A 27,770-nucleotide genomic window follows, 5' to 3' on the forward strand; every position below is an offset into this window, starting at 1 on the left:
TACATAAAACAGCCAGGCTGCGTGATCACCACTCAGTTAAACTTAACTGTGCCTTAAGAGGTGACTCGTCACTTGTATTTGAAGCGACATACATTGACCGATCTCATTATGAGCTGGGAAGACTGGTGACAGCTTGAAGCCTTTGAGGCTTTCCTCACCAAATTTGACCATTTTAGAAGTTTTCAGTTGATTTCTTAGTATGAGAGAAGCTGAATGGTCACACCGATCTCTATGTGTGAGTGTGTTAGGGACTCGTGTTAAATCCAAACCGTACAACAATAATGTAAATGTATTCAGATGGTATGGGAACTTGGTTCCTCAGAGTCATTTTAATGACATGCTAAATGAAAGATCTGAATCAGTTTTAAACTTCTTAAACAAATTATTATCATGCGTGATCATGACCATGCCTAGTTTGTATAGCGTAGTTTCTGACTCAATATTTATTCTCTCAGACATCACAAAACAAAGAGCTCTGAGTAGACACATAAAGCCAGTGTTTCCCTGAACCCCCCTGCAGATCCTGCTAAGAGAAAACACAAAAAGCCATTCGATTGTCTTTCAATATGCATGAATCCTCTTTTTCTTATACCAAAACCACAAAAAAGCTATGATTTCACACAAACAACACAAAAGCAAACAGATGTAGCAGTAAAACAATCAAAGTTCAATTAACAGTTGTTCAAAAATAATAATTTCACTCATTAAGAATAATGGAAACATCCTCTTCAGAGTGCTCTTTGTGGGACTGTTTAATCACACGCCCCCTGGTGGTCAGGGTCGACGAATGCAACCCCTCAGGTACAAGCATCATAACAGCCAAACCGAGTTCCCTTTGGATATACAAATCAGACTTTACTGAACATGATCACCATCACCACTCACTTATTTTCTTTTTCATACATTCATGAGAACATTTCACACTCATCATTAAAGAATAAATACAAGTTAATGAGAGAGACGGAGGAAGCAGCAACAAATCTCTGTCGAACGGCTTTGTTTTTGTTGTTTTATTCCCCCAAAACAGGGAAATCACACTTGAGAGCAACTTTGACGGTCACTGTCAGCAGACTGCAGCCATCAAAGTCAACTGCGTCAATCAGTGCAATGCATAAATCAAGAAAAAATGTTTAAACATAAACTGCTGAAAAAAAGATAACTTGCTGTATTGTAGGCAACTTAGGATGTGATCAGTTGCAATGTAAGAAGAAAAACACACACACACACACACACACACACACACAAACAGGGTAATGGCAGACTACAAACAACACACTTTGGTAAACAATATTTGAAAAAGGTTTTGAGCATTTGTTTGGAACGTCATGTTATGAGACCTTCTGAACCATCTTAAAAGTCAACTAAATAAAACCATTAAGTTGCAATTAGGAACTTAGGAAATATGTGAGATGTATTCAGATTTTCTGTTTTGAACAAATGTCTGAATCAGTAATAACACGAAGCAGGAAATAAGTGGCAGTACCAGAGAGAAACGGATGGGATTGGAGGGAGAGGAGAACGGGGAAGAGATGAAGGGAAAGGAATGGGCCGGTTGGCAGAAAGTACAATAAAGGCTTAAAATAAAAGTGCTGAGCAAACAGAAACTCGGGTAAAATACTATATGACAACCCAAGAAAGAAATACAAAGCAAATAAAACTGTTAGCAGACATGTTAAAGTTACAGTTAGGACTAAAAGAACAGAAGAGTTTAAAAACAAAAAGTATAGTTTGGTCATTGGAATTGCTATCACAGCAGCCTTGGGAAATTGGACCCCTGCCCAATGACAAAAACAAAACCTTCCTGCACCTGGCAGGATAAAGATGCCAGTCCAGTGGCTGCCGTGAATAGTTATCAGACAATTTTCAGGAAAATATTCGGAGCTCCTGTGATCCGCGCCAGATTTGCATGACTAGTACGTCAGGTAATTCGGAGACAGACAAAATTAGACCATGGAAGACGGACACCAACAGAGAGTGAAAGATGAAGTCCAACAAAAGGAAGCGTGTGGGCCAGGGCCTGTGAACCTGGGAGGTGAACTCACAGTAAGGCACAGTGCTCTGCTTGTGGTTGATGATGCTCATTCATGCTGCTACAACCTCTGAGAACATCTACTGCAAACAACAGACAATAACATTGATGACAAAGCATGTTGTCTTCTCTTCTTCTACTGCTCCATGTTGATGCACTCCTTCCAGTTCAAATGTTCCTGCTCCCGCCTTTGAATCTTTGGATCATTCAGCATTCCCTCAACTGGTAGAACATCCCTTTTAGCACCAGATGATCTCCTCGCTGATCAGGTGCTTTTGCCACTTCACTCAAATTTATATAATTTAAAAGAATATACACACCCTAATATAGGCAAAGTCTACCTTTCAGGACAAAACCTGCACAAAACAGCCACACAGCAATACTGGACTCATGCTCAGTATGTGAACAAGTCCTGTTTATGGAAATAGCTCCATGTATTTAGTCCAGGGTTGAATCAGTCTGATCACATGACTTTGTGTTTTAACAGCTGATATAAGGAGGACTCCCTAAGCCATTGAAGCACAGATTTGGATACACACAAAGCAGAAAAAAGACAACAGAAAGACTTTAACAAAATAAATTAATGTCTGTATTTTCTTAAATATGTAGAAACTACAACTTAAATATATTTGGTGTATCTCAGACATTTAAATACAAAGCTTTGTTTTTCTTCATTTCCGATGTGGATAATTATTGCACTGCAATTGCTAGAGCCCTATTTACACCTTCAACCACTGGACTTTGTTTTTACTTCTGTTACAGGTCAAATATGTTGGTCTTTAAAAAGCAAAGAAAGAAAGCAAGCCTTTGGATTTGCTGTAATACAACAGGAATGGAAAAGAAAAGACAAAGAGCTGAGAGTTAAAGGAAATACTTTGATACATTTGACCTAAAACAGGACGTATGTAGCTATTCCACATGTTTGTCACTACTGGCTAATTGTGCAGGTTAAGTCGACAGCAGTAGCTTCAGTCTGTCACAAAACAATCTCACTAACAGAACAATGAACAGAGAGATAGTTTAGGTCCAAGTAGGTCCCTCTGTTATCTCACATATTTAATGTACTTAATCCATGTTCTTCATCAGCATCCTTTAAGTCTGTGTTTATCTGGAGTGTCAAGTTTTTGCATCCTGGATGCTAGGCAGCCTATTCCTCTCCTCTTGTTCCTCCTTCATGCCAGCAATAACCTGTGGTTTAATGGACCAGCGTTTACAGGTGGGAGTGTATGAGATCTGTTGGTGGGCGAGGGAGTGCGTGGTTATGAAGGGTGGCTTCAAGTCACCAAGCAGACCTGCTTTCTAGGTTTGTGCCTCTCTCTTTGTTTGCTGAGGTAGCGAGAGAAGTTGTTGAGGAGTATTCAGGAGCGACGGGCAGAGTGGAGTGTGTGTTTTTGAGCGTGACGTGCATCAGTCTGTTATTAAGGAAGTTAAAGAGCAAAGTGGTTTTGGGAATACGTGTGTGTGTGTTGGCCTGTATATGGCTATTCTCTTCTTTATTGTAATGTATTATTTTTGTGACTAAGGGGACAAAATCTTCTAATCTGGTCACACATATTGTCTTCTGTATTTGTGTGTGAAAGTGTGTGTGCGCGCAAATATGTGTGTGTGTGTGTTGATGTAGTGGTCAGCCTGGTCATCACAATTTGCATTTCCCTGACAGAATGGAGCGGTACAGCTCCTCGTCCAGCTGCACGTAGCGCCCTTTGCTGGAATCCAGGAAGTACAGTCTGTCTGACACTGCGCTGGGATCAAAGCTGTCCCGACGCAACTCCGTCTTCTGAAACTTAAAAGTACCTAAGAGAGATACACAGAAAGAGAATGTGTAGAGAGATTCGCTTGCCAAACAATGCCCTTTAATCGAAGTACTGCCATCAATGCTAGTTTTTCTCTTATGAAATCTGCTGTATTTGTAAAATACATCAAATGTATGTTTTATAAAACTATAAAACGATCTAAAGTTGAGATATACCTACTCTATTCTACACTGAAGAACAAAACTGGAGATATTCAAAGTACTGAAAAACACAAATGGAGTTTTGTGATGATATATAAAAACTTGCTGTAAGGTAGAAATTAGATTACAATATATAATTTCCCCATTGAAGACTAAGAGGGAGCAGAAAAAAAAACAACTTCTAGTTAACTGAAAATACTATGGAAGTGGCTGAGAAAGTTTAAGACTCAGACGGCACTTCAAAAGCAATTGAAGCATTCTGTAAAGTAAACAAAGAAATGCGCTTCCTTTCTTATGCAAAATATCAATATTTGGTTGAAGTCATTTTTACCTGTCTTGTTGACCTCTGGGAGGAAGCGGAGGAAGACAGGTCTGGCATATGGAGGGAGAGCCTTCTCCATGTCTTTCACAAACTTCTCCAGGTTAGTGGAGTGAGATGGATCGGCAATGGCTGCCATTCCAGCCTTTCCCTCCGCTCCTGTGCACACAGATGCAGGCAGGTCAGAGGAGGAATTCTAGCGCCAGCTGAGGTTGAAGTTCAGGTCATGTTTGTGCAATGAGACCAAAAGCCTTGTGGAGAACCTTTGTTTACACAGTATCCCACTTGTATTCCTCCCTTTCATATAGCACCAGAGCATCACAGAAGCTTCAGCTTTATACAGTAGATGAGGCAGTCAACATTCAGCTTTTATTATATTGACACCACTAACTGACTTTATGCATTGTCTTCCTGCACAAAAGTAACATCTCTTTGAAAAATAGAATGCTTATACGTTTGTGTTTTTACTGCTGTGCCAGTATAGCCTTCATATACCTTCTTTGTCACTGTGCAACAGGAACCAAACACATTTTGACTTTGGGGAAATATAACTGTATTAGAGTGACTGGAAATTGGAGCCTCAGACTTGTTCAAAACACCAGTGGACCTCAACTACAACTGTATATGTATATATATATATATATATATATATATATATCTATCTCATTTTAGGCCAAGAGCAAGCCAAGACATTACATCTGTGACAACTATAGAGCTAAGCACAGTGTGGTTCTTGCTTGAAAAAACCCCAAAACAAAACAAAACCTCACGGTGTTGCTCGGTATACTTAATTTATATACGCTGCACTTGTCTATTTCATTTACACATTTACTAATGAATTGAGACTTCATTTAAAACATGAGATAATACTTATTAATAAGAAATTGTGCACAAAAAACATGTTTTATTCTAAGAAATAAACTCAAAATGTTTACCATCCTGGGTTTGCTGGGCATTAAATTAAAAAAAATCATCCTTGAATATCAAATATCAATATTAAAACCATCTGCTCTGCTGCAATTCATCTGCAATATGTAGTCCAGACGGTCCTGCGAATTCTGGAAACAACGGAGTCAGTTTATCCAGGAAGCGTAGCTCCAAGCAAAGATTTCTAAATTACTCTAAGCTTCCTTTTCGGTTAAAATTAAGGTATATCATATAAACAGCCAGTGTGTCTGATTAGCCAATATTTATGTATTACCTAGGATGCTAATGACAAGTATTAAAAAAAGAAAAGAAAAAGAAATTCCAAGATATTACCTGGTACTTCCACTCCATACACAACGACATCCTTCATATCTAGGAGTCTGCTTAGAGTTCCTTCCACCTCGGTTGTTGAGACATTCTCTCCTTTCCAGCGGAAAGTGTCTCCTGTTCGGTCTTTGAAGTACATGTGGCCATACTTATCCATGATCAGCACATCACCTAGTGAGAAGGAAATGATTCAGTATTCAGTTCATTCAGTCATAATGGCATACGGTAAACTACTCAATATGTGTGTGTGGCTAAGTGCTCCAACCTGACAGATAGGCACTATCTCCCTTCTTAAACACACTATGAGCAATCTTCTTGTCGGTTGCTGTTTGGCTGACGTAGCCGTCAAACCTACGTAGAGGGTCATTCTGAATGATTCTGCCAACAAGCTGTCCAGGCTCACCTTGAATGAGAAAGAGATAAGGAACATTAGTCTTTTTGGAGCCCCCAAGGAGCTCAAATAAGACAGCTTATGCATATTATGTATTCTGGAAAGTTTAACACACAGATTATAAACACAGTGCCATACTATAATTCTGAGCGGTCACAGCCTTTCTGATGAGTAAACTACTCTAGCTTTGTTTTAACACTATCAATCAGTCAGCTGACCCTTAGTGTTTAGAAACCTACAAAGTATTACTGCTAAAAATACAGATGACATGTTCATCTTTAGTTAATAAAGAAACATGCACCATTTTTATGGGAATGTATGAGCTGTGTATCTACACGAGGTGTTTATTGCTACTTAAAAATAACATTGTAAACTTATTTTGAGCTTGTTAGGGTTAAAAGAGATGTTTGGTACAAGTAGACTGTAAACCCACCAGGTTTACAAGGAATACAGACACCATCAGGTCCCCTAATTAGCTCCATGGTCTCTTCATCAACCCTCACCAGTCTGATGGGGTAGATGAAGGGTAGAATCTGACTGTTGAAGCCGCACGCTCCCATCTGATACAAAGACAAAGAGCAGCAACCACAAATCTATCAGTATGGTGAGGACAATGAAAGGCACACATACAGTTAGGTCCATAAATGTTTTTCTCATTTTGGTTCTGTATGTTGACACAATGAATTTAAATGAAACAACTCAGATGCAGTTGAACTCGAGACATTCAGCTTTAATTTTGTGGGCTGAATATAAATATTGCATAAACAAAATGTGAGGAACTAAAGCATTTTAACCCCCCCAAAAGTCCCCTTCATTTAAGGGGCTCAAAAGTAATTAAACAAATAAATAACTGAAAATAAAATGTTCATTTCCAGTACTTGGTTAAAAACCCTTTGCTGGCAATGACAGCCTGAAATCTTGAAGTCACGGACATCACCAGATGCTGGGTTTCCTCCTCTTTAGTGCTCTGCCAGGCCTTTACTGTCGTTTGTTTATGGACCTTTCTGTCCAAAGTTTAGTCTTCAACAAGTGAATTGCATGCTCAACTGGATCAAGATCAGAATTGGCCATCCAAAAATATTCCACTTCTTTGGGTTGCTTTAGCTGTATGTTTTGGGTCACTGTCCATCTCTATTATGAAACACCACCCAATCAATTTTAATGCATTTAGCGGGATTTGAACAGACAGTATGCCTTTGAAAGCCTCAAAATTCATTCGGCTGCTTCTGTCCTGTGTCACATCATCACTAAACACTAGTGTCCCAGTGCCACTGGCAGCCATGCACGCCCAAGTCATCACACTGCCTCCGCTGTGTTTTACAGACGATGTGGTTGCTTTGGATCATGAGCTGTTCCACGCCTTCTAATATTGTGACCATTAATATTGTGACCTTAGAGCATTAATGAAAACAAAAACCTCTGTATTCTTTTTTTAATTTATGCAACTTGATTAATAAGCAGTCTTTGGGATTCTAAAAGACAATACTCTACCACAGTGATGCCATTTTAAACATTTGGATTCATAATGAAATTAAATTTTGACAGTTCAACATCACCAGTTTTTTGGGGGACATGTTCCTACCTTGTTATCAAAGTTGCCCAGACTGCAATTGCACTCTGTGGCTCCATAAAACTCTGCAATCTGTGGAATGTTGAAGCGGTTCATGAATTCCTCCCATATGGACTGACGCAGGCCGTTGCCCAGTGCCATGCGCACACGGTGCTGTCGCTCTGTGTCACGAACTGGCTGGTTCAGTAGATACCGGCAGATTTCTCCAATGTACTGCACAATCTGGAGGACAGTGGGAATAAAAACAATCAGTAATGAGACAAAAGTTAAAAAAAAAAAAAAAAAAAAGACTGCTTAATGGCTTTACAGCAAGCATACAATGGTTGGACAAAGAATTGAAAGAGCTGTGGGGATGATATTAAATCTTTAAAGGATTTTTACTGAAAATGACATGATATAAAGACATATTCTCAAAAAAGAGATTGTAATGTGCTACTGTGTTGTACCTAATAAATCAAATCTGTGACAGGGACACCCTGTTTCAGTTTTAAGGCTTCATGTAGCAGGAGATAACAATAGAAAATCTTCTTGTCCTCAGCAAATCTTCATATTAGCTTCATTTATTAAATAAAACATCAGATGGTTATCAACTCATGACTCATTACCGTTTAACTTTATGTAACAAAAAACTAAGCAGTGCTGTGAAAAACTAAGTACGCCCTTACGTAAGAAGCAGCAGAGTGCTGCTAATCAAATGCACTTGATGAACTGGTCATCACCAAGTTTGAGCACCTCTATAAAAGTAGAAGTTTTAATAGTTTCCTGGTCTGGAGCATTCAGGAATGTCTTAACACAAAGTCAAGGAGGAAAGACATGAACAATGATCTTAGAGAAGCAATTGTTACCCACATATCAACCTGGGAATGGTTATAAGGTTATTTCTAAATAGTTTTCAGTCCATCATTATAAAGTAAGAAAGATTATAGTGGAAGACATTCATGACATTTGCCAATCTTTCCAGGAGTGGATGTTCCAGCAAATTCACTCAAAGGTCAGACTGTGAATGCTCAAAGTAAGTGCAAAAAACCAAAGAGCTACATCTCAGACTCTACAAGCCTTGGTTAGCATGTGAAATATTAAAGGTCATGACAGTGCATTTCGAAAAAGACTGTGCGGTATGGCTTGTTTGGAAACATTGCCAGGAAAAAGTCTTTTCTCCCTGTATAAAGAATATAGCAACACGGTTTAGTTTTGCAATGTTGCTTCTGAAAAATCATCAAAACTTCTTGACCAGTGTGCTTTAAACAGATGAGACCATCATGTCTCCAGTGTTTGGCCATAATGCCACAGTGACAAACACCTGACATTAATTTTTAAGGGATGACGATGTTGGCTTGTTTTGCAGCCACAGGACCTGAGCACCTTGCAGTCACTGACTCAGTCATGAACTCTTCTGTAAAGCAAAGTATTTTAGAGTCAAATATGAGACTAAATGTCTGAAAGCTAATGCTTGGCCAAAACTGGTTCAACCTGACTGAAATGCTGTGGTACGACCATAACAGAGCCGTACACGAATGCCTGCAAACCTCAATGACCTAAAGTAACGCTGTGAACAAGAGTGAGCCAAAATTCTTTCAGAACAATGTGAGAAACTGATAAAGTCATACAGAAAACGATTACTTTAAAGTTATTGCTGTTAAAGGTGGTTCTACAAGCTACTGAATCATGGTTAGTTTTTAAACACACTGCTTTTGCATTTTGGCTAAGTTTCTGTTAAATAAATAATGACATGGTGATGTGTCAATGTGTCCTGCGTTGTTATTCATCTCAGGTTGCATCTACATGATGATAAGACTTGGAAAGGAACAGATTTTTAAAAATTATTTCATGGTATATAAAACTTTAGAAGTGAAAAAGGGTGCAGTTTGTTTTTCACCTGACTGTGCAACATGCTTACCGTGCAGTTATATTTGACACAGTCATCCCAGAACCGTGAGGCAGAGAACTTCTTTCTGATGACTACAGTCATGCCGTGTATTAGGCACTGGCCAACTCCCACAATGTTTCCTTTAGACAAAGAAAAAAAAAAAAAAAAAAAAAAAAAAAAAAAAAAAAAAGCATAAGCAAAAACTGTTTAAACCAAAGCAATTATCAGATGAACGTAGATATCGCTATCTACGTTCCAGAAAACTGAACAATGATAGCTAACAGTTAGTGACAGCTGACATATTAGCATTTGCAAACTGGCCTTTTATAACTAATCTTTCTATCTGCAAAAATTACAACACAACATTGTAGTAAGAAAACATGAACTAGTGAAGTCTCTCCAAGTTTGAAGAGTTATAATTAGTATCTTACTGTAATAGACGAAATGTACATCTCTGTTTGTTTTTATTATCCACCAACTCCTCCCACACAATCACAGGGTGATGAACCAAACTTGAAACTTGGCACATCTTACCGCCTGAAGGTTCTTATCAGATTTTATTTCATTAAGATGTTGTCATGTTGCCTAGCAACCACCTAGCAACAGGTTAAAATGACCTCCTTTTAGTATTTATGCACCAGCAGCACCTCATGAAAGCAGTTAGTTGTTTTGATTACATGACAGTAACACTTGATTTCTATCTCTAAAAGATCAATTATACATGATATTACAATTATCATAGTCATGTTGTTTTGCAATCACCTAGCAATTTGCTGAAATTACCTTTTTTTAAAAAAATTCTTTAAACTTTAACACCTTATAAAAGCATCGTAACATTTTGATTTCATGGTCAAGAGCACAAACAGCGCAAATAATACTGTAAAGTGGGCGCTTGCTATTAAGAAGTATCCCACTAACAACTGATGGAAACATTACATACAAAATATTTTCCACTTTTAATGTACTTGAAAGCAAATAAACAGAGATGCAGCATAGTGTTTGGCATTGACTCCTCTCACATTTCCGCTGGATTACAGCAAAACTATTTTGATCAAACACCTCAACCCTCAAACTAGCAGTAATATTACTGGCTGTTAAATTTAGTTTTGCTCACATTTGTTGATTTAGGATCTCCCCATGTGGCTGCCTTTTGTAGAACATCAATTTCTTACATTTATTTATATTTCATTATTTTGGGGTGATTAAATGAAAATATTTGTTGGGGTTTGTTCTCCTTCATATGTTTATGGTCTTAAAACATTCCTCTTATCTAGCCGTTTTAAACGATTACAGGTGGTGAATGAGTTGTTATATGATTGAGCATAGTAAAAAAAGTAATTTTCTTCCTTTTTGCCTTTACTGATGCAGTTTTGTTTAAACCAAGAAAAAAGGAATGATTTTCTGAATAATGTATTGATCAAACTTTGGAGGAAACACTCCAACTCATTCGTAGATTAAAACACCTCCTACCCTTTTATGTCCTTTTAACAGACATACCTGCAGAGTGGTAAAGTGGAAGGCAATCATACAATACATCGTCTGATGTCATCCTAAAGCCATAATACACCAAAGCTGCCATGCGATAGTACCTGAACACCAGGGCGGGGTGACGAACAAAAAGAGAAAAAAGTCAAATGAGCAAATACAAAAGCATTTAGTTTTATTTATTCCTCTCACTTTTTAACAACACTGCTTGTTCTTTACATGAAAGCTACATGGATCAACAAAGAGAACAGCTGCATTCCTGTGTGTCTGTTTGCCTCCTTCCTACCTGCTGTGCACAACAATAGCTGCTTTAGGCATCCCAGTGGTTCCTGATGTGTAGATGTAGAACAGGCGATCTGAAAACAGCACAGTGAGAGTAAGACAATAGCAGAATCTGGTATGAGTGGGTTTATCATGTGCTTGAGTGCTTATACTTATACATTTATGCTTAGTTTAAATGTTTACTTTTAATTTACTGCTGAGTCCTCACTTTTGATTAGTTTTGCAGGAGGGTAAATACTCACCTTTCATCTCTATTTACAGGAATATTCACAGTTTTAATTATAAAGTCCTTTTTTAAGTTACAGAACTGAAGCATGGAGACAGAAAAAAGCAGTATGACATGACTTGATTGTGAACATTGTGGATTCCATTTGTTTTCCCTTTTGCACTGTCTTAAAAAGGCAATACTTATTAGGTGCCTCGTGACAAGTCATCAGTAAATCCCTAAATCTATCAAAATAAAACAAAGGAAGATGATTAATGATAGGTATAGCTCTTACTTGCCTGTGCCCATCGTATCATTAATTACACGAATTTTTCATTTAATGAACATATAGTGCATTATGTGAAGAAATAGTTAAAAGGGTCTGTCTTTTTTGTGGTAAGAAATATATCAAACAGAAAAAAGTGACATTCTTGACAATTCGCTTCAGTGAAAGTTGTTTTTTTTTTTGTCAATATAAGTTTAGAAATTTGATTTCACATGACTGTGAGTCATTCCTTGGACCCAAAAATATTACTCAACACCTGCCAAGTGGTCAGTGCAGCTAGAGAGCCAAAAATGCAAACAAATGGCTTTCTGAGATTGGTATGTTGTTTTAGTTAGAGTTGGTGCAAGGATTTTTTCATAATTTTATGACTGATAACCAGAAAAATCATTATTTAGCATTGTTCAGTGACATTTTCCTTGATCTGCAAGAAGATATCACTTTAAACCAAACAAAGAAAATTTCAGATCCTGAATGGTTGTGAATTCTCATGGACACGGTGCTTTTACCTACGAAGCTGCGATCTGGCCGAGGGGGTAGATGAGAAGGGGCACCAGCCACCAGGGGCTCGAGGCACTCTGTTCCCTGTGGGACTCGTTTGGGATCCCAGTCTCCAGAGCAAAACATCTGCACTGCCTTCCCCATCGAACTATGGACCTCAGACACAGCTGTGAGTAACAGAAACAAATTCAAATACATTTCACATATCCTTATCACAAGACAGCTGCACATTGTTCAACATTTAAATACAAGAAAGCTTGCATCATTTGCAAAATTTAATCAATGACAAAACAAAGAGTATAGAGAGTGGTGTAAAATACAATATATACACAAATGGTTAAAGGTTAAAATAACTTGAAATGTTTATAGAGAAAGCATATTATGGTACAGTGTCACAAAAAAATATATAAAAGGAAGTGAATCAGGCAGAAAAAAGGGAAACAACAAATTGAAACGGCTCTCGTATTTCACCTGAGGGGAAAAAAGATCCAAAAGCCTTATGTCATGCCTAGGCACTAAAGCTAGTAGCTTGAATTTTGACCTATTCTGTAAAAGAGCTGTGTTTCCAATTACTTAAAGGCATAAAACACACTAAAAATCCATTACCCAGTACAGAGCCTATTCCCTCGATCTCAGAGTGACCAGCTAAAAAATCATTCACTCTCTATAGCTGTTGAGATCAGGGCTTTCCATATTGGGCAGGGACCCAAGAAGGCACCAAGAGGAGAGTGAATTACATCTACAAATAATACTTGACCATCCTACCGAGCTGTGGCAGTTTTAGATAATGAGAGTTCAAGCTCAGGTAATACAAAAGCATCTTTGCAGGTTTGTAGAGTGAGCAAAATGAGAGTTAATTCACGCAATGTCAAACATACAAAACACACAAATATGATGATATGGCATTTAATTTAATACTCACTACAATCCTAATCTTACTGGCAAGTGAAAATGACTGTCAGTATTTCAGATATAATGTCAAGGCTGGTGTAACCTAGCAGGAATATGCACAATTTACTTTTTTTTTAATGTGCTGTAATTAATTTAATTGAAACAATATATTTGTTTCAATGATGTTTGATGATGTATAAAAACCAACATGATTTTAAAACAGTGTGTAATGGTTTGATCCAGCTTATATTCTAACCCCCCCCCCCCAAAAAAAAACCCAAAACAAACAAACAAACATAACCCTCAGTTGACCATCAGTCGATTTGACCTGAACACTGTACTATCAGACATGTCTATGTCACAGTGTTTCTGCCTTTAATCTGCCTCCTATCATGCAACACATTTCTCTGCAGAGCTCAGACCTTGGACACTGCAGACTAGTGGCAGTCCCTCCCTCAATACCTTATCCCTTCTTTGTGTTTATCAGTCATTTAAAGCTTTACTGGCTGATACTGAAGAAACACCTCCTCCAAAACCCATTTGTCTTTATGACCTTTGTGGCTGTCTCCCCTCACCACTCACCTCTCTTATTGCACAGGAACCAGAACAGCATTCATCAGCATATGGCGATGCTGTACAGACTGTTATGCCTCAGCTTTCTCGTCTAACTTTTGAATCTATCCAACTTTCATCTGCCCTCTTTGCTCTTACCATCAATTAGCTCTGAACCAAAGATCACAGCCTTGGCATTGGAGATGGTGACACAGTGGACCAAAGCATCTAGTCTTAAATTGAAGTTGATGAGAGCCGCTTCTACTCCAATTTTAGCCATGCCCAACCATATGCCCACGTACTGCGATCTGTTCTCCATGAAAAGGGCCACTACATCACCTTCCTAATGACAGAAACAATTAAAAACAAAAAAGACAGAAATATAACTTTAAAAAGATTTGTTTTTGCTTAATTGCTTTTAATGAAGCTTTATTGTGTTGTACATCTACCTTAAAGCCTCTTTCCAGTAGCAGGTTAGCCACTCTGTTGGAGTATTCATCCAACTGTCGGAAAGTCCATCTCTCCCCAGTGCCCTCGAAGATGAGCGCTGTTTTGTCCCCATGACGGTGCACCGTTTCAGCAAAGATCTTGGGAATAGTGTTCTTCTCTCTGAGGTGGCGCCTGACGTTCAGTTTCACCCGCAGTAAAACACTGGCTGCACTGAAGGAGCAAAAGAAAACATTACTGTAAGAGAACAAATAACTTAATGATTCCCAGAAACATTAGCCATTTCACTGTTCATAATTTGCTGTTATTTTTCCAGCTCTGAGATCATTACACTGTACTTTTTTATTTATTTATTTTTTAAACATTAGCATTAACATTTGCAGCTCATCTGCTTAAATCCACACCATGTATCAATACATCTGAGAAATGAACAAAAACAACTTGATGTATCCTTTCTTTTGGCAACAAACATTTGTCTAACGATCCACCAAATTCCCTTTTGCAAAAATACATAAACCACCTTTTAAAGAAGCTGTACTTGAATGTATTGCGAACTGTATCCAAACCACATTACAAAGCATAAAATATTTTAACAGATATGGCTTGGAGGCCCACAAGGGCAAATTATGCAGAATGGCAATTCTCAGCACTTTACATTTGTGGTACAAAGGTAGTGCGCAATCTCCTGAGCAGTGAATAATTACAGAAATGTCATAAAAAAACAATAAGCCAAAGTACTTCTTGGCTACAGTGAGGTAGCGACAATATGCTTATCATTACATAAGGGAGTTATTTCATAATGGTCTAGATAAGCATTTATTGTTGCACAGCTAGTTGAGGCTAATTACTTTCTTTTCTTATGCCTTTTCTTACTCATACAGATCTATTGCTTAAGAACAGTACCTATTATAAAACTATAGCAAATTTATTTCTAATGCCTTAGTGACTCTTACAATGTATATACCTGAGCTTTGTCACACAAAAATGACTCATCAACAGCTCGTGAATCACTGTGTGAAATATATGATTTGTTAAGATCTAATGCTGTACAGAGTCTTTCTAACCTTGACACTTTAGACAATAATACAATTGATCAATAATACAACTTAACGTCATAATTCTAATCAAGCAGATGCAGCATGCCAGAAGCAAAGATAATAAAATGTCTAAACAAGACTAAACATTAGATGTGGCTAGCACATTTTCTATGACAATTTAACAGAAAAGGAGGACAAACAGTAATATTTCGTTCTCTAATCATAAGAAAACTGGGTGACCTTTGTATATAATGGGTCCCTGAATGGCAGTAATCCCTAATGGGTAGATTATTGTGTCGCTGTTCCCCTAAAGAGATAATTTACAATTTCCTGTTTTAAGATTACTGCAGCTATTGAGGAAAAAAGGAAGTTAACCTCAAACCAACTACAATGGCAGTTACCACTTGTAAATACTGGCTTTAGGTATGCCACTTATAACATTTGCTCCTACCCTTCTCTCTGTCCTCTGGACCTTTTGTCTTAAATATTTGAGATTGCATGTTTAGAAACAGGTACAGCAGGAATATCTAGCCAGTTCTTAACAAGGGCTTAGGAACTAACCCTTGTTCGTGACAGTTATGTGGTGAAGATGAGAATTTATCTGCAACTATGAAACAACTTGCATGGATTTCACCTGTTTTTGCAGATTTAGTACTGTGTGACTATTGAGGTCACATTTAACTCTATGTCTGAATTTCAGAGCCAAAACTACTGGAAAATGGCCACTGGGTCACAGTTAAAAGTGACATAGCTCCTGCCAAATGATTTGGAAGACATAATGCATCTATGGTCCAATTTTATGATTTTGCATTTAGCAAACAAACATAATTCCAATGCTTACTGTAAGTCTCTGCCAACTGTTTTGGCAAAGATATCCAGGAAGTTCCATCCTCCACTTCCCAGATAGAAGATCAGGATGGCCGGAAGAACCTGGTACCAGGGCAAGCCCACCAGCAGCCTCAACACAAAAAGCAGGGCAGTGCAGCATGCTAGACGCATCATCCTGAAAGAATGCACACACATATAAATAGATACAGAAGGGTCTGCCAGCCCCTTCTGTATCTACTGATCACAAACATTTCAGGCCAAATGACTGAAAGGTTACGTGCACGTTATATGAGCAAACAGAATTTTTGAATCCACTTCCTTAGATACGTAAACGACTCAACACCTTAAGAATGTTATGGTCTATGGTTTTGTTTACATATCTGCAGTCCATTTCAATCCACTGAGTCAGCTCTGGTAGACTGAAGTTGCGGTGAAGGGTTACCATTTGAAATAGTGGAAATTTAGAGTCTTGGGTGACCTCTGGGTATTCATGATTACAGATAAGATTGTAAAACATTTATAAAATGTGTTAAGCTGGGTGGAACCCTTAAATTTTCTCTTCTTGCTTGAAGGAGAAAACAAAAAGAAGCCTAAAGGCTCTGTTCTGAATTCACAGCAAACAGTCTATAGTGACAGCAGACAGCACATGCTGACACAGTTTCCCAGTTGCCACCTGATACAGCCAGGAAGATAAGCCTAAACAGTAAATGATATCTTGACACCCATGTTTGTTATTTTTTAAATAGCCTTTAAGCACAATACATATAGAGATGATTGATTTCAGTTCATAATCATCAAAAGGCCATTTTATAACCCCCTCAATGCCTCCATACATGTGGCTGTAATGGTGATGATGTTGGTTCCATCATGCAAATTCAATAACTCCACTGCTAAAATATAAACAAGCACAGAGGAGAGCTCTGTGTGGACGATTACATTACCCTGAACCTCAAACAGATCGACGTGATGGGTTCGAGGGAAAGAGATGCATTAAGGGGAGAGATGGCCACTTCCCGGTAAGAAAAGAGCTTCATCATTCGCTGATGCCGAACCCGGAAATTTACAAGGCGCGTAGCATTGCGGTAGAGGCTGTGGCAACGACAGGGGGAAGGCTCAACCCACTGTTGGCAAGGTTACACCTCACTAACCATGCCATGTGCATTTCAGACGAAGTCTTTTTTATTGCAACGACGTTGGCCAAAATCATCAAACTGATGTAGGTTATCATGGTAACAGGCGCGCCAGGGAAACAGGATGCGCAGCGTATTGTGCGCATCGGCTTAAAGGAAGCGGACGGCGTGACACCATGAGCAGCTTCTTTCAGGAGATGAAGATGAGGCATATGGTGTAATCGCACGGCTTGCTTGTCGGGGACAAATGGCCGTCTCAAATGTAAACATCGGACACCCCTAGTCCCGTCAGCGGGTTAATCGCTGACAAGGAGATGACGAGCCGCTGCTGCTCCTCTCTCCTTTCTTCTGGAAAATAAAAAACGGGCCGGTCCGTCAAACACCACGCCGATCGATCTGGGCTGAGGCAGGGACCCATTTCCGTTTACATACCTTGGACCTCCTTCACAGCATGCAGGTGCGCAGAAATCCCAAACGTGAAAGTCGTTGTGTGCAATTCCACCTTGATCGGCTTACAGGCTAGCCTGGTCGCCCCCCCACTCTCTCCCTCCCTCCGCTCTTCACCGCCGCTCGGTCGGCTTGACAGAGAAACGCACACGGGCTGACACACGCACTGGGATCCCCCCCTTTTGTTAATATCACAACGACCCGCTGCTCCTTCTTCGAAATCGCCTGGCAGTCTCCGTCGACTTTGATCCCGCGACCATCATCCGTTCATTGTCATAATCATCTATATTATCACTCGCTTCATTGTAGCCGATAAGCTCACTAGCAGGCGTAATTCAAATGACCTTATAATTTTCTTACTTGCGCCCGCCCACTGCCGTCAGCGTCAAATCAGTGAATCGGGAATAAGAGTTGACGGACGGGTGCAACAGCCAATCAAGAACGGGAATGTACGTCTTTTTCTACTTCACATCCGGCAGGGGGCGGGTGTTTGCGGTTCAGGAAATGCGGTGTGGCCCAGCAAGCTCAGTCAACGAGGCCAGCACGCGCAGCAGTTTCAACAAGGCCCTAATGCAAAATGAGTACGCCTCTTTATGCCATTCATTCATTACTCTGCTGCGACCTGCTAGAAACTTTCTTTAAGCCTATGTATGTCAACACAGGGGCTCCCGGAGGACTGTGGAATGAGGAAGGGCAGGTTTTCGAACAATAGCGACAGGATTAACCCGTCCTGTGTGCCAGAGAGGACTCAGATCTACTATGACAACTGTAACTTGCCATTTTTCAGTACAAAGGCTAGGTTGATTGAAAATAACATGAAGTTATTTGAACTCCTCGTAGATGTCACATACATACTTAAATGTACGACTGCTGAGCCAGACAGAACTGCTCTCAAGTGTTGCAATAAAACTTTGGCACCAAACAATTTCTATACTACATGTTGGCTCATTCTTGCCAGTGAATAATTGTTTTTGCTTTAAGGACTGCTGCAACTTCAAGCCAAGAAATGTCCTGTTGTCTACATTTACAGAACACAAGGACGTTGACATTTTACACAGTGCTTATACTAGCAACGTGACATCTCTTGAATTGCATTGCATAACCAGGGTGGATTACAAAAAGTCTACGATAGCAAGCCGTTGAGAGCCACTGGTGCAGGTCAACAAAGGACACGCTCCCAGTGGTCCCGGAGAGATCTGACAAGGAGAGACTTGTTTGGAAATTCTTGCAAAAAACGTGTTAAGTGTAACCTTGGGTCAAATAGTGGACTCGATCTGTAGTAATACCAAGGAGTCACAAAAAGGTAATAAGTTTTACAACACAATTATCATACTGCTATCCCATACACACTAGTGTTTGAGATCTTAGCTGAATGATAAAGAGATGCAATTATCAAGGCAAGAAAATTTGACCAGCTTCGACCTGCCAGTGATATATTTCCATTGTGCATTCAGTTTCACAAGCAGATACAGATGCCAATCAAGTTAATCAGAGTATCACAGGGGTTGTGAAACTCTTGATAACAGATGACACTTATCACTGATTCTTAGATTGTATTATGCATGCTATGCTTTTTTTCAGTACATCGAGTCCACCAGAGCTTTTGTTTTTCAGAAGTTCAAGTGCTGACAGACAGGAAACCATAAATATCTGCGAAAGTTGCCCAGTACCCTTTCTTAAATTAGGTGAAGGATGTGAATTGAAACAAAAAGACGGTGTATCTTTATAAATTGTGATATTTAAGCATCTCATTTATTAAATTCATGTCACTTACTGGTAGTACAGTTTAACACTCCAGTATTCTTATATTTTCTGTAAATAACAAACCAAACAAGCAAAGTTAGAAAACGACTGCCATTTGAGTAGCCAGTACAGACAGGCCTTTACTTTAGTTCTATTTAGGTAAGCTCAAACATTTAAATTAACCCTCAGCAGCATTTACATCCTTGTACACACAGAGAGATCTTGAAAGACTGGAATGAACCCACTAAAAGGTTTGAATAGCTAGACTATTTTAAATACCATGCCAGCATAATGGAAAAATCCCAGTGTCCTTTCATTATCAAAATTGTTAACCAGGAAAAAAGGGGACATCAAATCTATTAATAAGTTTGTGGTCTTTAACTTTTTTTTCCTGCAGTTTTCTTTGTCAGAAGAACCGTCCTCACCATTTTATTTTCATTTTCTCTTTTTGTTCAGTCATCCAGTTCCAAACCAAAGTGAGCGTAGAGATCTCGTGTGGTGGTCCCTCTCAGAGCAGCTGCAAGACAGACAGATTACAGGGTCAACTCCCTCTAGCCTACATTTCAAACAAACCACAAAACACTGAACAGGCCAAGAGTACAGCACCGAAAAATTAATCAGGCTAAAGACGAGGCTTGCACTTGGTAAAAGGGGTATGAACAGAAGTATTTAAAGGATACTGATAATCTACATTGTGTTTTATTACCAATATTTTAAAGATTTCCAGTTACTTAGCCCCGCTAGCTGAATCTTGGGGTCGTTAGTACTCTACAGAATCAAACTATGCTGAATTATGTCGGGTCCAGCCTGATAGATAACTGCTTGGCAAAGAAAGGGCATATAAAAAGTCTAATATTTGTTAGTTGCCTAACTGCCAAAGTCAGTACGATTCTGTTTATCCAACAGTCAAAAAATGAAAACACACACACACATACACACACACGGCAAAAAAACCTGCAAATACTTTGCTCTCCTTTTTAATAAATTACCTATTAATATTGTTTCACAGTGTTTTGTTAGTAAAAATGAAGTGAGAATGCTTTCAGGCAGATAAATTAAACTATGCAAAGTGGAATAAAAAAGTACAATCAACATTTGGCCTCACTATTCTTTTTTGTCTTTAAAACAGAATCAGTCAATACACATGACATTTAGGTTACTCCAGTGACCTTGGAGCACTATGCATAGTTCTTTCAGTCTCAGGTGTTTCTGCCTCTTTATATAATCTAAGTCCACCTGTGTGATGTTGACACCACAGTCGTGTGCTACAAAGCAAGCTCAACATAGCCAAGCTTTGATATGTCAGTTGACTTTTCTTTTTAAGGATCAGTTCAGTGCCGCCCATTTCAACAGAGACATCGGGACAGGAGAACAGCAGACAGAGGTCTATAAAGAAAAAGCTGTAAAAGTAGAAGAGTGATAGGCAACAATGCTAGGAGACAAAATGTTACTACACCTTTTACCATTTACTTTTTACATGAACACTCCACATTACAACATCAAAATGGATCCATTTAAAACAATAACAACAACAACGCATTTATGTCAGACACAATCCCATAACATGATGAAGAAGATGTGGAAACCACTTCAGATTTTAGCTGGTCACAGTGAAGTTGATTTTCCTTAGTTGATATTCTCCTTGATAACTAGCCTACAAGTAGAGTGATATATTATCTGACCTGTGTTGTGCGTATTTCCTGTAATTCCAGCAGTGTAAAACAGACTTGGTAGCAGATTAGGGTCAAGCATAAAACATGTAAACATTTTCTACATCAACAACTGAATGCATGCAAATTCCTGTGACCATGCAGCGCATGTTGCACTGCTGTAACTTCGCTGTGTGACTTTACTGCAGGGCTTCCTTTGGAGGTATTAGTACAGTATAAACATATTCCTTAAGCAGAGAATCTAAAATCAAATTTGGAGCATGTTGTCTTGAAAAGAATCACTTGAGATGTGGTGCCTACAGCTGATTTTAAATGGAATATAACTTGCTCTGAATCAGGTTATGTGTTTAGTTACTATGGTGACCTAACGCAGTAAAAAGAGAGCCACCTTTATGGCTTTAGGCTTGTTACAACTCGCTAACTCATTTGTGCTTCACAGTACACCCCTCAGGGCTCAGTGGAGACAATGTTCTGTTGCTGGACTCGTTCTTATTTCAGCAACGGCTGTGGGGTGGATGCTGGATGTCACAATGAATGATAACTTTGGCACCTACCAGATCCGCCTTTAACGATACTGTATGACGGATTAAACTTAAATTCTTGGCATAGCGCCTGGTAATAATAATAATGATAATAATAATAATGATAATGCCAACATCTGTAAAGTGATAAAACTTATTCTAATTTAAGCATTTACGAAGAAGGTAGAAGGAGATTTTAGTAATTACGCATCCTGCTTGTTGTCTCTTAAGTCTCATGACATTTAATTTGAAATAAAATGTAAAAAACTCTCTCTGAATACTAAACTAATTTTGGGCTAAAGTGATAAATAAACTTTGGCATCGTTTGATATAAGGAGTCTGTGTACCAGGAAAAATGGACATACTAAAGTTTTGATTTAGAAAGTCTGCATGTTGAATATGTTCAAAATAATCATCTGAGAAGGTAAATGCTATATTTCCCTAATTGTGAATCAGATAATATCAAATTTAATCCAAAATCATGCAATGGTGATGCAAACACCAAATTCGGTACAATTTGGCCCCTTGTATAATAATATTTTCTGATTAGCCACATGAAAATCAAATTTTTCAAGAAGGCAGCCAATATGACCCATGAAAAAGTAGTTTTTGCATTTAATTGCTACATAATTTACTGATTTTCATTATCTTGTGTCAATTTCTATGTTTTGAAGCATGCAGCATTTGCTTACTTTTCTGGTATATTATTAGGCTAGTAGCGCTACTGCATGGGGTAAATGGGGCATGGAGGTAGGAGCAGTGCCTTTGTTTCAGCATTCACCCACATCCCATGGATGAACTACTGACACTGGTCCTCACCACTATCTGTCATCTGTGACTCCCAAGAAGTTGCCTGTGCACAGCACACCCTGGTCAACCACATTGGTTCGCGGGCTAAACTAGGTGAGGGAAGCACACAGAAGATCCAGTTTATGTGATGAACTTCATTTATAGCTCTGATATTGATGGTGTATAAAGTCATATATAAACTCCTGTTTTCTCAGAGATGACAGCAATAAAACAGAGTTGTTCAAGTTGCTAGCCAACAAGGTTTGTGAATCTGACACAATCAGTAGTCCAGTGATTGCTACAAGAGGGCCTCTTGCAATCACAAGTACCAAGTGCCTAGATGCTGTCTCAGCCAAGAGGAGGCTGACACTGGGGTATACGAGAGATGCAACTCTGACTAGACGTCAGTAGCTCATTCATTAAAGCAAAGGGCACCAATGTGTTCATTATAGCATTGTAGACAGTGGGAAGGAAAAACTCAATTTTAACAGGAAGAAACCTCAGGCAGAACCAGGCTTAGAGAAGGGAAGCCACCTGCCGTGACCAGTTGGGAGTGATGGGAAGAAGACAGGACAAGAGACAAACTGTGGAAGCTCAGGGATCACCTGATCCAGCAATAACTATTAGCTTAATCAAAAAGAAAAGTTGTGAGCCTAATTTTATAAGTAGAGAGGGTGTCTATTTCCCAAATCCAGATTGAGAGCTGGTTTCACACAAGAGGGGCCTGAAAGCTGAAGGCTCTGTCTCCCATTCTACTTTCAAATACCCTACGGACATAAGGACATGTGTGATGAAATTATTAAAACCTTTGTTAAACTTAGACTCCTTCTGAACCTCTGAAGCGTCTGACGATGACCTGCATCATCTGAAGCACTTTGTCATAGTGATGTATGACTAAACAAGTTCATGAGGCAAGAAGTGAGCCTTGCATGGAGAGAGAAGAGCTATTCCACCATCAAGTGCAGCCCTTAGGGACCATGCAAAGCATGCTGCCTACCAGGCAGGAATCATCTGGGGCTGGGCTAAGGCTGAGGAAGAAGTCTGTACAGTTTCATGGACCACACTCCCTATAATAGCTGCATGCTGCCAGGAACTGACCAAGTATGGATGTAAACATGAGTACAGAGGCAGATACTATCACCATGAACATTTTTGCTTTCTATGCTGTTTTTATTGCTGAAGTAGTTGTTAATAAAATGTTTGCAAAAATGTGTTGATCTACTAAAGACACAACAAAACTGACTGAACATTACTTTCAAAATAATATGATACATATGCATATATATCTTACAGCTAGGCTCTTGATAATGGGAAAAATGAATCTGAGATGTTTAAACTTGTATGTTTGATTTTCAATGATCTTGGTGTCCAATCAGCAATCTTAATTTTTCAAACAGCTAATCAAGTAATTGTGTCAAATTTGGTGCTTGTATCACAATCTGCACCATTTTTCTGTTATATTCTATGACCACTTTTTCAGCAATTTCAGAAGTGCAAACCTTAAAGTGGTGAATATATGCAAAAAAGGGAAAGATTTTAAGTAGCAACATGAACTCAGACAAACAGTCAGACAGACAGACAAATGGACTTGAGACAAGGGACATTTGTCTTTAGAGGGTAATGCAGGGCATCTCCTCTTGTCTCCTCACTCCAGGGCCTGCCCACCCAACTCCTCCCTCTCAGAATAACAGCATACAGTACAACAGCAACTCAGTGCGTTAAGTGTAGAGCCTTTGTGAAAGTGTGTGCTTGAGAGAGAGAAAGAAGGGAGAAGAAAGAATGACGGCACGTCTTTGTATTTGAATATATATGCATGCATCTATAGACAGAGATTGTAATTGTGTGTCAGCCTGCGGGTGATGTGAAAGACAGCTATTGTGTCAGAGGGGAAATGCCATCTCCGTTCACTAAGAAGTCATTATCATCGTGACTCTTCACTGTACTGACAGAGAACTTGAAGAGATTGCTAACATTTAACTCAGCACAGTTTTACTATGAGAGATCACCTAACTTTTCTACACAGACTGTTCATAGGTGGGAAATAAGTGTATCGGTGCACTGTACATTTAAAATCACAGACTAAAATGGGAAGGGAACATCAAGATTTTATCACCAATAAAACACACACACACCCTTAGGTAGTATGACATGACCGTGATTCACCAGAACTCCTTCCAGTATGAAAACTGAACTTCACCCTACTTACTCAACCTTGTGCAGCTGCAGAACAGGGATACAAAAAAACCCTTATGACTATGATAAATTACAATTACCCTTTTAGTAAAAAGGTGAAATTCCTTTTTTGGTCAGAAAACCTTTTGAACTCCACAAGAAGGGAAGAAATGTGTGGGCAGCATGCCAGTAATGTACAAGCATTATCTGATATGCAAGTTAATTAATTTAATTACTAAAGCTTAGTACCAAATTTGAAACCCATTCAATATTAGCCAATATAATCACTGAGCACAAAAACTACATGATTTTTAGTGGCTGACCTTTTTAAAAAAATTACATATACACAGGACTCTTCAAGTCATTTTTTTTTCTAAAGATTTTTTATAAGCAATCCCATGTGCAGCATATTATTAATTACTGCATAAGGTTTACTAAAAATAAACCTTATGCAGAGAAAATTTCTCAACAGAGAAAAAAAAAGCACACCCCTCTTTGCTGCCCTCCAGTGGCTGACTGAGGAGGTTAAATCTTCAATTATAATTCTTAGTTTACATTTTTTTTAATACTCTCACACTTCTCATCACAATGTACGTTTATGGTTATGCAGCAAATTAACCAACACTCATAGTTAAATTTTAATTCAAGCAAGTGGACTTCACATGTCATGGTTGTAAAGAAGGTGTAGTGGATAGAAAAATCCACACACCCCTGCTAAAATGCCCAGTTTTAGTGATGTTTAAAAACAAAAAAAAAAAACAAAAACAATGACCCAAACAAAAGAATGACTAACATTTTTTGAAAGACCCAGCCAGACCTCAGACCCGAGTCTGTGAAGTGACCTGATAAGGGCTGTGCATAAGATGGCCTCATAATCTGACAGATTTTCCAAAGAGTAGGAAAATATTGGTAAGTTTAGATGTGCCACCCTAAACGCCAGAATGCTCTATTAAAATTAAGGGTGTGATTAAGGGAACATGTCCACGACCCATCATCTAAAAAAATAAAGGTACTATTGCACTCATCCCTATATAAATATCAGTTTAGTCCATTAGATGATTGCCAGGTAACATTTGTGGAAATACAATTGATGTTACTGTTGTGAAATTAAATTGAAATGGTGGTTGTATAACATTGTAGTGGTGCATCAATGTTAAAAATGGGTCACTTAAGCCTGTTGATAGGTAAGTGGCTGTTAGGCAACATGATGATGTATTAGTACCTCAGATAGATAAGAAGTGTCATGGGACAAACAGAGAGAAATTTGGTGTATTATAATAAGATAGTGTTAGTGACTGATAAACATTTTTCACACTTGAGATTGCTTGAAGAAAATATTATGCTCAGTGTTTACAAGAGTTGATGCTCAGGGTGAATGTTAATTACTGAATCACAGTAATATTCACATCAGCAGTTATACCATCATTAATAATATACCTTTATAATTTTAATTTACCAAGCTTCACTTATTACTACATACATTGAATGCTACTTAAAACTTGAATTGAAATGTCTTTTTCTCTCTTACCTATACGACCCAGGAGTGACTGCCCAATGTCTTTGATGTCGTTGTATTCATGCAACTTATCAATATGATGCTCCAGCTCCTCTACTCTATAGCCCCTAAAAACATATACACACACATGGTCTCAGCAGATTTATGCAAAAGGTCATATGCAGGCAAAGGCACAAAATTATAAACATCTAAAAAAGCTAAACTGCTATGTGCAGGCGGACGATTAAATCTGAGTTCTGTTCATCTAATGATACAATGAACCATCACTACCCATACCATTCAAGTTGGACCTCAAGACAGAACTACAGCAAGAACAACACAGCTGTACTTACTCAGCCTCCAGCTGTGCCATCTCTGTATCCAGCTGCTCTCTTCTCCTCTCTAGCTCCTCTACCTCCTCTGCAGGGCTGACTTTAGCACTCTCAAGTATTTGAAGCTGTGACAATCATAACAGAATAAGGCATGTGTGGCATGCTATGGGTGATTGTTTGTGTGTGTGTGTGTGTGTGTGTGTGTGTGTGTGTGTGTGTGTGTGTGTGTGTGTGTGTGTGTGTGTGTGAAAAAGAAGACAGGAAAGCTACTTACAGGTGACTTGAAGTGGGAATGTATTTTCTTAAACTTTGATAATGGAGTTCTACAAAAAGAAGGAATGAATTAATGATGAAAAAATATGGATAAAATTAGATGCAATTTTGTTAAGCCAACAACAGCAACAATAGCTTAGTTGCAGTAAAGGTACTCAAGATCGGACAATTGTTTAAGCACACAATAAACACATTATGTCACTTGTGTTTTAAGTTAAGTAAACTTCATCTTACTACATTAAACTTGGAGCTTTGGCTAGGTGACAGGAATTATATTTTACGATATGGCTAAAAATATAATACCTGTCAGTAAATTGCCTGTTTTTCTTTTACAAAAGCTTGCTATTATTTTACAAATTATTTTATTTGATGTGTTAAGCAAAAAAAAAAAAAAAAAAGAAAAAGAAAAAGGAAAGAAAGAAAACAACACGTACAGTTTACATGTAAATCAAACCTTAAAGCGTGAACAGAATAAACGAAGCACCCAGATGAACCGCTCGGCTGCAAATACAAGTTGCTCTGTGAGTTGGTGGCTAGCGTTAACGCTAACATTAATGGTAAGCTATCCTCAGTTACCTTTTTAGCTCTCCTTTCTTTGAGTCATTTCCCTCCGGTGTCGAAACTGGGCAGTGACTTTCACAAATAGTTTCAACGGACTGCTCCGTGTTCATATTGCCTTAAGGAAATATGTGTGTTAGTGTTGGTTTAATACAACATCCGACAGCTGAACACGGAAAAGGAAGTTTGCAGTTCGCGGCTAATGGTAAACAGATTGATAGCGTAATTTGATTGGTTGTTGAAAACGAGAGGCGGGATTTAGAGACTATTGGTCAACCCAGAGTTAACGCAAAGTCCTCACAGTTTGTGGTGATTTGTTGGGGTAATACCTAATATTTTATTGTTAATGACTGTCCACAGATACTGACGTGTTTAAGTATTTACAATTACATTGTTGCATTCTATACATTATTGTTTCATTTGACGTAAACCCCGCCTGGCAACCAAGGGGACACTGGACTCAGTTCATTTTGCAATTTCCTGTTTCATTGCAAAACAAACAAACAAGCAACAACAAAACATTAAAACAGGTCGTTGAACCAGTGTGCATATATGACCCTAAACACACAGTATGCTCAAATTTGTTTGCAATGTAATGTAATGTGGCTGTATTTCGAAAATGTTAAAATAATAAAACTCCCCGTATTTCGCAAAAAACATATTTTTGCACGGCTTTTTAAACTGATCCATGCTTAGATATTACTTTATCGGTTTCAAGTGCAAGCTACAAGTGATTATGACCTTT

General features: G+C 38.6%; 2 protein-coding genes across 2 annotated transcripts; both read right to left on the reverse strand.

Annotated features, from left to right (window-relative positions):
* Nucleotides 1-1,959: 1,959 nt before the first annotated feature.
* On the reverse strand, nucleotides 1,960-17,819 carry slc27a4 (solute carrier family 27 member 4). Its single transcript, XM_063478744.1, has 14 exons — nucleotides 17,458-17,819; nucleotides 15,909-16,070; nucleotides 14,033-14,243; nucleotides 13,743-13,926; nucleotides 12,149-12,307; nucleotides 11,156-11,225; nucleotides 10,882-10,973; nucleotides 9,415-9,524; nucleotides 7,530-7,739; nucleotides 6,381-6,507; nucleotides 5,822-5,959; nucleotides 5,563-5,727; nucleotides 4,315-4,461; nucleotides 1,960-3,823 (listed from the first exon to the last, which is right to left on the reverse strand). The coding sequence occupies exons 2-14, from the start codon at nucleotides 16,067-16,069 to the stop codon at nucleotides 3,666-3,668; spliced, it is 1,932 nt and encodes a 643-aa protein (XP_063334814.1). The 5' UTR covers nucleotide 16,070; nucleotides 17,458-17,819; the 3' UTR covers nucleotides 1,960-3,665.
* A 1,269-nt stretch (nucleotides 17,820-19,088) lies between these two features.
* Nucleotides 19,089-27,185, reverse strand: swi5 (SWI5 homologous recombination repair protein). Its single transcript, XM_063480719.1, has 5 exons — nucleotides 27,044-27,185; nucleotides 26,469-26,517; nucleotides 26,216-26,319; nucleotides 25,896-25,990; nucleotides 19,089-19,732 (listed from the first exon to the last, which is right to left on the reverse strand). The coding sequence occupies exons 1-5, from the start codon at nucleotides 27,136-27,138 to the stop codon at nucleotides 19,668-19,670; spliced, it is 408 nt and encodes a 135-aa protein (XP_063336789.1). The 5' UTR covers nucleotides 27,139-27,185; the 3' UTR covers nucleotides 19,089-19,667.
* Nucleotides 27,186-27,770: the final 585 nt, after the last annotated feature.

This window comes from Pelmatolapia mariae, linkage group LG7 (genome assembly GCF_036321145.2).
Source record: "Pelmatolapia mariae isolate MD_Pm_ZW linkage group LG7, Pm_UMD_F_2, whole genome shotgun sequence".
Lineage (NCBI taxonomy): Eukaryota > Metazoa > Chordata > Actinopteri > Cichliformes > Cichlidae > Pelmatolapia > Pelmatolapia mariae.